Genomic DNA, 12321 nt, shown 5'->3' on the forward strand with positions numbered 1-12321 from the left:
AGGGAGAGTGAAGGAGATAAGAGGGGTGTGTATGTATGTGTATATATTCTTTATTTTTAAATATATATTTGAGATATAAAAAGTGTGATATATATAGGTATATATACACATGCAAATGTTTATGTGTATGTTCATATGTGTGTGTTTATATATGAGAGAGAGAGGGAAAGAGAGAGAATGAGAGGGAGGGAGGGAGGGAGGGAGAGGGAGAGAAAGAAAGAAAGGGAGGAAGAGAGAGGGTAGCATATGCCTCAACACAAGAAAGATCTGCTACCTTAACATAACTAAAATGACTTTTAAAAGATAGCTTTCCTGAGCTAGTAAAAACAATGCCAAAAAATGGTGGTAGATATAATTTTCACTTGGAGGAAAAGGAGGATGATCTCAATGATTAGTTATCCCCTGCTTTCCTGATGAGGAATTTTCCCCAAGACTAGATTTGTTATTATCAAAAATTTGGGCCTTTTCCCTTTATCCATTACTAATATTATTAAGTTAAATAAAAACAAAAATAATTTAATAGACCTTATCTTCTGTCTTAGAATCAATACTGTGTATTGGTTCCAAGGGAGAAGAATGCTAATGGCTAGGCAATGGGAGTTAAGTGACTTGCCCAAGGTCACACAGCTAGGAAATATTGGATGTGAGATTTGAACCCAGGATCTCTTTAGGCATGGATTGATCCATCTAGTTTGCCCCCGACAACAGACTTTTTTTTAGGTCTTTAAAAACATTCTTTCTTTCTTTATTTTATTTTAATTTGGAAAAAATATTTAATTTAAAATATTTTTCCATGGTTATGAAATAAATAACTGAGGGAAACTACTACTGATTGAAATAGTGAAGGTAAACTGAGGGGAACAATTTCTTCCTACAATGACTGTTGTTCTCTGACTGGCTGTGACTAGAGAGCTGCTACAGGAACCTAAACATGCTTATTGGTAATGGAGGTAGAAACAGAGAAATGCTGGGGGATGCTGCCACACAGGAATGCTGATACACAGGGAATACTGATCTAGATTCTGGAGGATACTCTGGGGTTTGCCTATTGATCCCCACCAATTGCTGATGGATCAATCTATTTCCTAACCTCCTTCCTCCTTCACTCCCTCCCTTTCCAACCCTCTCCTCCCTTGCCTTCCCCACCTCACAATACTTCTTGAAGTCTTTGCTTCTTCCCTCCCTCCTGAGTGAACTATAATAGATACTAGTTTTTCTTCTCAGTCAAGGGGTTTATTGGGATAACAGGATGGAAAACTGAGGTAAGAGGGATGAGGATTTCCCTAAGCTATGGGGATAATTTTTAGAAAAGTTTGAGGAAGTATTCCAGTTACAAGCTATGACTCTGAGGCAGTTAGGGAGATGGAAGAAAATTGTTTGAATCTTCTTTCTTCTTCACCAGGAAAATCTCTTCTTCAGTGTCAACTTCAATTGCTCAGAACCAGAGAACCCCCCCCCCAAAAAAAAATCAACAACAAATCAGCTTCACAAAGGTCTTTCAGCCAGGTTCAAACCTCCAGGGAGAGAGAGTGTGTCTCCCAGTCAGAGACAAAGTCTAAAAACTCACTAGTTAGCTTCAACTGCTAAAAGCCAGAGAGACCAAGTTCAAAAGCTCAGTTTCTCTTCCAGCAAAAGCCCCCAGCTTCCCCTCCTGGGAACATTCCTTTGGAATCTTCTCTTGACTGACAGCTGGGTCTTCAGCCTTGCATGTTGGCCCACATGTCCTGCAAAACCTCTCTTCATGTCTCTATCACAGTTAGAAGATTCATATTCTTTCCCTCCCCTCTTCCAACCCCACTCCTGTAGTCAATGAACAATTCCACTGGGTTTTGTTAAATTTAATTGTGGTTGAGACTGAAATATATTAATTAGGTGGTCACCAGGGATTTGATTTCTAAATCCCAAAATGAATTACTAAAGTAAATGGAATTTATTGTAGTTTATTTACAATAGAGGGAAGATATTAAGGAAGAGGGAAAAGGGGGGAGAGAGAGAAAGAGAGACAGAGAGAGAGGGAGAGGGAGAGGGAGAGGGAAAGAAAAGAGTCTCAAGATTATGGGCAGGGTCACTAAGTCAGTCTTTCACTCACCAGTGGTGACTGTCTAAATGGAAAGAAGTCTGGGTGTCTGTCCTCTTTTATCTCTTTGAATCGAATGTTGAATAGAATATATGTTCTGGCCTCTGATCCTCTTTTTGAAGATCTTTTTTTCTTGTGTCACCTCCCCTAAATTTCACATTACCAATCACAGCAGATGTTTTTCTCCAGGACTGCCCACTCTTTAGATCACACCTTCTTTGGTTAGATTATACCTTTTGGGTTACTTAACACCTTTTTTGGTTAGTTCACCTTTTGTAGTTACTTAACACCTTTTTGTAGTTAAAATGGGTAGATCTACTTAAAACACTGAGTTATCACCTTTTTGGGGATTAAAATCTAAAAATAGATTGTTGATTACAATTCAATCTTCCCAATAAAGGAAGAACTAAGTACCTTTAGCTAGGGGATAGCTAAATCCAATCTTCACAGTTTTATATGTATCATTGACCAAGAACTATTTCCATATTATTGATATTTGCACTAGGGTGATCATTTAGATCATATCCCCATTGACCCATGTGATCAAGCAGTTGTTTTTCTTCTGTATTTCTGCTCCCACAGTTATTTCTCTGGAGGTGGATAGCATTCTTTCCCATAAGTCCATCAGAATTGTCCTGGATCATCATATTGCTGCTAATAGTTCATTACATTTGATTGTACCACAGTGTATCAGTCTCTGTGTATAATGCTCTAATCTCCCAACAGATATTTTCAATGTAAGGAAAGAAGCAATTTCCCACCTACCCTTGATTCTATAGCACAATAATTATAGACTCCTTTTCTCAGTTGAAAAGATTATATAAAACTAAGGCACAATATAACTAATATTGGGAGCAGACTCTACTCTTAACTTTAATGTGTATGTATATGTGTGTGTGTGTGTTTAAAGGAAAAAGGAACTGAACTGACCATCTACTACTCTATCAGAGATTAAAATAATAAGAGATTTAGTAGCACATTAAAGCTTACAAAATACTTTACAATCATCATTTTAACTTCATAACAGCCCTATGAAAGAGGCACTAAAGTGTTAAAATTAAATGACTAACTACAAGTTCTTAGTTCTCATAGAGTTTATTAATATTAATTTAATAAAGAGAGCATTTAGATAGAGATTAAAGCCAATTCTAATCTGGATTTTAGAATAATTATACAAAAGGTATCACTATTTTACATAAAAGAAAATAAGCTTAGAGAGTAAGTTATCCATGTGCATACATGTATTTAATGTCATCCAATTCATTTGATAAACATTTATTAAAACCCTATTATGTGCCTAGCTGTGTTAAGTGATCCTGGGCAAGTCACTTAACCCCTATTGCTTGGTCCTTACCACTCTTCTACCTTGGAACCAATACACAGTATTGATTCTAAGATGGAAGTTAAGGGTTAAAAAAACAAAAACAAAAACTACTATGTACCAGGCCCTGGAGTAGGCACTGAGGATGAAAAGTCCAAAAATGTCTGTCTTTGCCCTCAGAGAGCTAACATTCCACAGGGACATCCCCCCAAGATTCAAACTCCAGTCTTCCTGTCTCTGAGCCCTCATGTCCATCTGCCATGCCTCCCTTCCTCTTAGCACCAGACTTGGGTGCTCTCCCATACATCACTCTACTGAGCTGATAAATCTTTATTGTGTCTTGGTTTATTGTGTCTTGTGTTTAGCATGAAAACGCCATGATGGAAACCAAATGGGAAAATTAACGTTTCCTTTGTTTGTTTCCAACGCTTGTTGGAACATTCCAACAAACATTCCAAGCAATGTTTCCAACGCTTATGAAGACTAATTCTAAGAAGACGCTGGTATTATCCTGACTTTGTCTCTGAACTAGCATCAGGGTAGCTTAAAAATGGAGATGATGTTAACTGGCAGATATCCCCTGGGACTGAAAGCCTGCAGAAACCAAGGATGTTCTGTGAGTGACAATCAAGACACCTGAACATGGAGTGTGTTAGAGCGGCTGACTCGGGAGTGTTTTTATTTCACAAGGTCACATTTGCTCTAAGAAGGACTTTTCAATTATCACTTCCCTGAGGGCATTCAGATAACTTACAAAGATTTATACCTGAGGCAGAATTGATATATATGCATACATATATACACACATATATATGTAAATGTTGGTTTTGCATAATGGTGAATATATGCTTGTTTGTCCCCACATTCTTCCTGAGTGCTTTTCAATGAAATGTGCTGTTAAAAAAATAGCAACAAACGAGGAAAGGAACAAAAAAGTGAATGCTGCACTCAATCACGCATCCAAGGATGCCTGGAGAGAATGAGAGATCTGCGGTCAGAGCGGTTTCATTTGGTTCCACCAGAGTCACTAAGGTGGTCTCCTGGCTGTGGTATTTAGTTCATCCTGGATTTGAAGACAGCCAGTTGGGCACGGGTCACCAAATTTGCAAGGTCTATTGAATAAGTCGCTCCAGGTGAGGGAATGCTTAAAGAAGAGCATTTTGGTTTTCCTCAGAGCAAACCAGAGGTTCTTGTAGTGAATAAGACGGAGGGGTATTTAGGAAATTGGACGGATGATTCATGAGATGCTGGGTAATTTCAGTGACGGTCAAATCTATTCAGTCTTTTTCTTCTCATTTCATCTTCTGGAGAAATATTGAAGCCATAGGGTGGGGGGTCATTGTTAACACCAACTGCAATTTAAAAAAAATCAAAGTGAGAATCAGATGATCCCTAGGCTGCCCCTGGTAATTTATCAGTCAATGAACACCCCTAGGTACTGAAACTTGTGGTTAGGCTTCTTTGGTGCCATCTTCATATAAAAAAAAAACAACAGCAACAACAAAAGCTTTGGAAGCTGAATCTGAATGGGGGCTGGTTAACTTGTCATGACTCTGAAGTCACAAGTCCAAACCTTTTACAGATGAGGAAACTGAGGGCCCCTCAGAGATTGCCAGGGTCACACAGCTAGTCAGTGTCTGATGAAGGATCTGAACTCAGCCTTCCTGACTTGAATCCTAGGGTGCCAGCCATTGAACCCCGGAGGCACCTCAGGCTGGACAGACAAGGTAGAAGGGTCAGATGTTTTAGGGTATCATTTGCCAAATATCACCTGCATGAGGTTCCGGTAACCAGGAGTAGACAGACCAAAGTAGTCAAATACTTCACACCTGTGTGTGTGTCCAGGGAACAGACAGTGGAATTTAAAAATAGAATTTAAAAAATATTTTTAAAAATATATGCAAATGCCAGAAAAATTATGCTATCCCTGGCTTATAAGGGCATTTATTTGGGGCTGTTATTAACAGACAAGTCTCAAAGCTTTTGGGGCAGAAATACATGTCTTTCCCCAAAGAATATGCCTGGTACCTCCTGTCTCCCCATCTTCCTTCTCTATCACCCTCCTTTTCCTCCCTGTTGGCCTCCCGCTTTCCCGACCCCTTCTTGCTGGCTTGGACTCTCTCTGCTTGGGTTGCACAAGGACCCACAGGGGACTCTGGACCATATGCTGGGATGCCGCACTCAGGTATTGATCAGTACATTCAGGCTGGCAAATGAGAAATGCAAGCAGGATGCTTGAAAGAGATCACGTGGTCTTTTTCATGACTAAAATAATAACTGGAAAGAAGGGCTCCCTCCCGAACAGGTAACAAAAGAGCTTCTGGAGATTCGGGGCAGTTCAGCCCTTGGCAGAGATCCTCAGGTTACATCCCTTACAACACGTGTTGTGAGCGCTGCACCAGGCACTGTGAGAGGGCTCCAGATGGCCCCCTTCCATTAAGGAGCTAACCCTCTGATCTAATAAAATGACCTCCGTCTTTTCCAGGGGCTAACAATCACACGGAGGGGACGCTGCTAGAATAACAAAACCGGGTCCATTTTCCGAGTAAATGGAGCAGAAAGCCAGGCAACTTTTCATGGCTATAGAATGTCTGAGAGCTCCTCAGCTTGGCATGTGAGGGCTTCTGTAATCTCAGGATCCCAGGTGGCAGAGATTTTATAGACCAAAATCAGTGCCAGGGAGAAACATGCCCTCCACAACGTTCCCAACAAGAAGCCACCCAGCCACTCTTTAGAAGGAAGCCTTCAATAAAGGGGAATTTGGAAGGGGGGGGGCAGGTCCACTCCCTCCAAAGGAAGCCCATTAAACTCTTGGATAGCCTCAATTATGGAGAAAATTCTTCTTTACATTAACCCTCAAGCCACCTCTCTGTAACTACTTATTCTAACCCATGGGACCCAGAAGAACAAGTGAAAGCTAGCAAGATGGCGCAGTGGTTAGAGTACCAGGTTTGGAAAGCTGAGGTAACTGAATTAAAATTTAACCTTAGACACGTCTTAGCTATGTGACCACAACCTTTGTCTACCTTGGTTTTTTCCTCTATAATATGGGTATAATAGTAGTATTTACCGTGGTTTTTTCCTCTATAATATGGGTATAATAGTAGTATTTACCTTGGTTTTTTCCTCTATAATATGGGTATAATAGTAGTATTTACCTCCTGGGGTAGGACTGTGAGGATAATGCTTTGAGATAATACTTATAAAGTACTTTGCAAACAATGTATTATGTAGGATGTCTCAAAAGAGTGATTTTAATTTGAAATCTCATTGACTTTTGGAACATTCTTGATAAATGTCATCATCATCATCATCATCACCACTATCATCTTCATCACCATCTCTCCATGACAAGCCTTCAGATACCTGAAGGCAGCTACCATGTTCATTCTGAGCGCCTCATCTCTAGGCAAAATATGCACAGTTCCTTCAACACAGTCTTGTAGGATAGGTCCTCCAGGTCCCTCACTATCTATATATAGACCTCTTCTGGGCGTGCTCCCATCCTGTCCTAATTTTTCATTAAATGTGATGCCCAGGACTAGCCCTAGATGTCCTTGTTCAAGATGTCTTGTCGAGGGCAGAGTACACTGGGATATTTTAGATCTCTCTATCTCTCTCTATCTATCTCCCTATCTATCGATCTAAGATAGATTGGTAGATAGATAGATAGATAGAGAGATAGAGATAGATCGATAGATAGATAGATATCTATGATAGATCGATAGATCAATAGATCGATCGATAGATAGATAGATGGATAGATAGATGGATGGATGGGTATAGATATAAACAGACAGAAATATAGAGGGATTTTTAAAATATCCATCCATCTATCCATCCATCCATCCATCCATCCATCCATCCATCCGTCTACCTATTTATCTATCCATCTGTTTATCTATCATTCACTTCCTTCATTCTGGACATTAAAACCTTCTTCCAAGCTCAATCTGTAAATCTTTCTCTCTGATTCATTCAAGACAGCCTCATATCCCCCTTGGACCAAGTTCCTCCATAAAATGCCAAGTCATTGGATCTTCTCTCTCCTTTCTCTAAACTGTCTGGAATGCATTCTCCCCCAAAGGTTCATGTCAGGATAGGCTCTGCTAGCTTCTCTAGGTACAGAAGAGACTGCTATGGGGTGGGGAAGAATACAAAGGTGAAAATCTTGGTCCCTCCCCTCAGGAGCGTATTATACTCTAGGAAATTCCATTTCCCATCATGGTCCCTCCTCTTCAGGAGGTGATTATTAAAAGTTCCAAAGTTCCAGATACACCTGCAAATGGTGTGGTCAACATCCTTCGTTATTCCATATGGACACTCTTTTGTGTGATGACGTGCAGATTCTCCTTCTGCTGACTTTTCTAACAGTTGCTTTTAATAACAACAACAACTAAATATTTTCAATTGCGCTGGTGATTGTGGTTCGACATGTGGCAACCCATTCCAGATGTCCATGGAACTCATAGTTGGCTCTGAGCAGATTCAGAAGCAAGCTCAACGTGGCAACCTCACTTCAGAGAGCCACAGGGAATGAGTTCATGCGAGCTGAAGTCGACTGCAAGGTCCCAGAGGGGCCCACACTGTACTCTGGCCTTTCCTTCAGCTTATTCTTCAAAGAAAGGGCACAAAAACAAATATTTTCCTTAAGTGGGAAGGCTCTATCAGGACAAAAGGGCAGACTGTAGAGACACCGACACTCCAGGGGTCCAAAGGATGATGGTATCATAGGGAAGGGTGAAGGAGAAGAAGAAGACTGAGACTGGGAGTGATATGCCTAACATTGAAGGAGACCTGAGACTGGACAGAAGAAATGCCCCAAGGACACGCTAGCGTACAAAAGCAAGATGTGTAGCAAGTCAAAAGGGCAGACAGATCCATCCTGTGTACAGAAAGCAGAGAGTGGACTGTTCTTTTTCAACTGACTAGAAAAAAAAATATAAAACAGGCTGGCCATCATCATTTAAAAAAAATCTTGGACCTCTTCTTTCAGTGGTATTGGAACTGTTGGTATGGAAACTCCCTCTATCTCATCTGAATCTTCTTTTCTCAAAGGGTGGCCTTTAAAAAGAGCCAATGAGGAGTTAAATGGCTTGTTCATGATCACACAGCTAGTATATGTCAAGCAGCACTTAGACCACGGCCATCTTGATTCCAAAAGTATTACTCTCTCTACCCTGTCATTCTAACTCACTTTTAGAATCCAGCATAAGGTAAAGGAAGAAAAAAGAAGGAAAGGAAAGAGGGGGAGGAGAGAAGGAAGGAAGGAAGGAAGGAAGGAAGGAAGGAAGGAAGGAACGAACGAACGAACGAATGAACGAACGAACGAAGAGGGGAGGGAAGGAGGAAGGAAAGAAGGAAGAAAGTTAGAAGGAAGGAAAGAAGGAAGGAGTAAGGAAGGATGGAAAGAAGTTAGAAGGAAGGAAGGATGGAAGGAAGTTAGAAGGAAGGAAGGATGGAAGGAAGTTAGAAGGAAGGAAGGAAGGAAGGAAGGAAGGAAGGAAGGAAGGAAGGAAGGAAGGAAGGAAGGAAGGAAGGGAGGGAGGGAGGGAGGGAGGGAGGAAGGAAGGGAGGGAGGGAGGGAGGGAGGGAGGGAGGGAGGAAGGAAGGAAGGAAGGAAGGAAGGAAGGAAGGAAGGAAGGAAGGAAGGAAGGAAGGAAGGAAGGAAGGAAGGAAGGAAGGAAGGAAGGAAGGAAGGAAGGAAGGAAGGAAGGAAGGAAGGAAGGAAGGAAGGAAGGAAGGAAGGAAGGAAGGAAGGAAGGGAGGGAGGGAGGGAGGGAGGGAGGGAGGGAGGGAGGGAGGGAGGGAGGGAGGGAGGGAGAGAAGGAGGGAGAGAAGGAGGGAGAGGAGAGAAGAAAAAGAATAAGAAAGATTTTTTTTCCTGTGATTTACCATATCTTACATAAAATGAGTTCTTAAGAACCTTGCCCAGGATCCCATAACTAATAGATATCTGAGCTAGGATTTGAACACAGCATTTCCTGACTCTAAGCTCAGTACTTATCTCACTGCTTAAGTCTCTTGCCACTCTAAATCTATGATCCTATATTCAAGAAATACCTGGGTCTAGTTTCAGCTTTGCCATCTTTTGAGTGGTAAAGACTAGGCAACTGATGTTAAGGGACTTGTTCTGAATCACACCACTAAGAAGTATCTGAAGCCACATTTGAACCCAGAACCATAGGTCTCTAGGCCTGGCTCTCATTCCGCTGAGCCACCTAACTGCCCATCAGTTCTGCCATCTAAGAGCCTTGTGACCTCAAACAAGTCTCTCTCTCTGAGATTATGCTTGAGCCTCCATTTCATTATTTGTAAAATAGGGCTAATAATACCTGCATTGCTCAGAAGGAACAAAAACGGGGGGGGGGGACCATATAAGAAGGGTCTCAATGGTTACCAGGATTAAATGAATGGAAGGTAACAGAATGCAAAGGCATTCTATTTTTGAGATTCCAATATCCAATACACGAAACTATCTATCAATGCTGAGTAATGAGATACTTTATCTCATCATCTGTGGTGGTTGGTTCTCCAGGGGGTTCTTTCTACATTTGAGGTTACCTCGATTAAACCCTTTAGACCTTAACCTCAGGGTTCTCTTGGGTTCCTGGGAAATCTGCTCTTGCACACTCTTCCCCAAAGCTCCATAGTTCTACACATGATGTATGGAGTCTGGATTCTCTCATATTACCCTGGCACTGATGGGCTTTCTGCTTTTCTTCTCTTGCTTTGAAAATTCTCAGTTGAATTTTGACCCCTACTGCTTTCCATGTAAATTTGATGTCAGTCAGTCTGTCAACACCTTGTTTCTTGGTGCCTCCTTTGTCAGTCCATCAACACTGTTTCCCAAGTGGCTGCTGGGTGCTGAAGAGGTTCAAGGCTGCCATCTTGCCCCTTTTTATCTCCTACTCATTTGTCTACTTCATTCACCATCACCCCAGGATCCAGCCTTCTTCCTCGGTGATGCATGGGATTCTTTAGAGATGGACTTTGGGGGAGGGAGGAATTTAGACATTTTCTCACAGGATTCTAGAACCAGACCTTGTTAAATAAACTGTCTGATCAACATTTTTAATGTGAGAAACATTTTAACTGGAAAGAAAAACCCAGGAAAGGTAGCTTCAGCTAGACTAGACCGTGTCCCTATGAGCAGGACACTGGGCCCCATTAAAAACAGGCTAAGAAGATGGAGCTTACCAATGTTCCAAAGATTTTTCAGCTTTTTTTTTAAAGGGTTGTTTTTCATTAAAATAGATCCCGAATGGGGTTAGCTAGGTGGCTCACTGAAGTGAGAGCCAGGCCTAAAGACAGTAGAAGGTCATGGGCTCAAATTTGGTCCCAGAAAAGTCCTAGTTGTGTGACCCTGGACAAGTCACATGCCTCAGTTTCTCTTTGTGTCAAATGAGCTGGAGAAGGCTCCAGAATTGGCAAATGTCTCTAGTATCTTTTTCAAGAAAGCCCCCAAAACAGGTCACAAAGAGTCAGACATGATCGAAATAACTTAACAAAGCTCAGTGACAGGCCTGGGTAAAATGCAGGGTTGGGAATCCAGCCTGACTTGGAGAAGAATGGAGTCTGCTTTGAAGGATCTCAGGAACACTAGCCCAGATTAAGATGATTGAGCGCAATCATCCTGCTGGAAGTTGGACAGTAAGATCTACTGACTCATTCCACCTGCTCCGAGTACTTTATCAAAGACGCTGTATAATTCCGAGACTGACCTTCGTATTCTCCTTCCAAGGGGCAGAGGCAATTTCATTCTGATAAGAATTGCTAAAAAGAGGAGGCAGATTTAGAAGCTGACAAGTTTCAATTCCACTCACTGCTCGGGTATTTCACTGGCTAGGAGTCACAGTGTTCATCTATGACCTGATGATAGCTCTGCACCGAACGGAGAAATCCTACTAAAATGAGATCAGAGGGCATTACACCTTCCCCTCAAATGAGGCGGCTTTCATGCCATTTTTTTTTCCTAGACAAGCATCCGCATAAATCACCACCATCCTTTGGGGTTGCTATTGTCAAGTAAGGGCAGTGGATGATCAAATCTCTCTCTCTCTCTCTCTCTCTCTCTCTCTCTCTCTCTCTCTCTCTCTCTCTCTCTCTCTCTCTCTCACACACACACACACACACACACTTTCTTCACTGTCTCATTTTCTTCATCTCTCTCTCCCTCCTTCTCTCTTTCTCTTCCTCTGTCTCTCACTTTCTTCCTCTCTCTCTCCCTCCTTCTCTCTCTTCCTCCATCTCTCTCTCTCTACATATATCTGTCTCACTTTCTTCCTCTCTCCCCCTCCTCCCTCCCTCTCCCTCTTTCTCTCTCTCTTCCTCCATCTCTCTCTACATATATCTGTCTCACTTTCTTCCTCTCTCCCTCTCCCTCCTTCTCTCTCTCTTCCTCCATCTCTCTCTACATATATCTGTCTCACTTTCTTCCTCTCTCCCTCTCCCTCCTTCTCTCTCTCTTCCTCCATCTCTCTCTACATATATCTGTCTCACTTTCTTCCTCTCTCCCTCTCCCTCCTTCTCTCTCTCTTCCTCCATCTCTCTCTCTACATATATCTGTCTCACTTTCTTCCTCTTTCTCTCCCTCCTCTCTTTCTCTCCCTCCTTCTCTCCTTCTCTCCCTCCTCCCCTCTCTCTCTCCTTCCTTCTATCTCTCTGTCTCACTTTCTTCCTCTTTCTCCCTCCTTCTCTCTCTCTTTCTCCATCGCTCTCTCTCTCTCTGTTTCACTTTCTTCCTCTCTCTTCCTCTCTCTTTTTCCCTCCTTCTCTCTCTCTCTCTCTCTCTCTCTCTCTCTCTCTCTCTCTCTCTCTCTCTCTCTCTCTCTCCCCCCCCCCCCGACTCGTTACATTAATCTAATTCCATGGATTGCAAAGAAAAGCAAAAAAATAAATAAATAAAGCTCCCTGAAGGGTT

The 12321-nt window shown here is 42.0% G+C and overlaps 1 protein-coding gene across 6 annotated transcripts in view; it reads right to left on the reverse strand.

The window, feature by feature from the left end:
• Positions 1–3159: 3159 nt before the first annotated feature.
• Positions 3160–12321, reverse strand: part of RHBDD1 (rhomboid domain containing 1) — a 181729-nt gene continuing 172567 nt past the window's right edge. For 5 of the 6 annotated variants that reach the window (XR_008914050.1, XM_007502170.3, XM_016425281.2 and 2 more), the window contains one exon: positions 3160–4750. Coding sequence is in view for 4 of the 6 variants with exons in the window: in XM_007502170.3 (XP_007502232.1) it covers positions 4656–4750 (95 nt within the window). In the remaining 2 variants the exon portion in view is untranslated. The remainder of the gene's footprint in view (positions 4751–12321) is intronic. The other variant, XR_008914049.1, reaches the window with a different exon arrangement.

Source organism: Monodelphis domestica, chromosome 8 (assembly GCF_027887165.1).
Source record: "Monodelphis domestica isolate mMonDom1 chromosome 8, mMonDom1.pri, whole genome shotgun sequence".
NCBI classification, from domain to species: Eukaryota; Metazoa; Chordata; class Mammalia; order Didelphimorphia; family Didelphidae; genus Monodelphis; species Monodelphis domestica.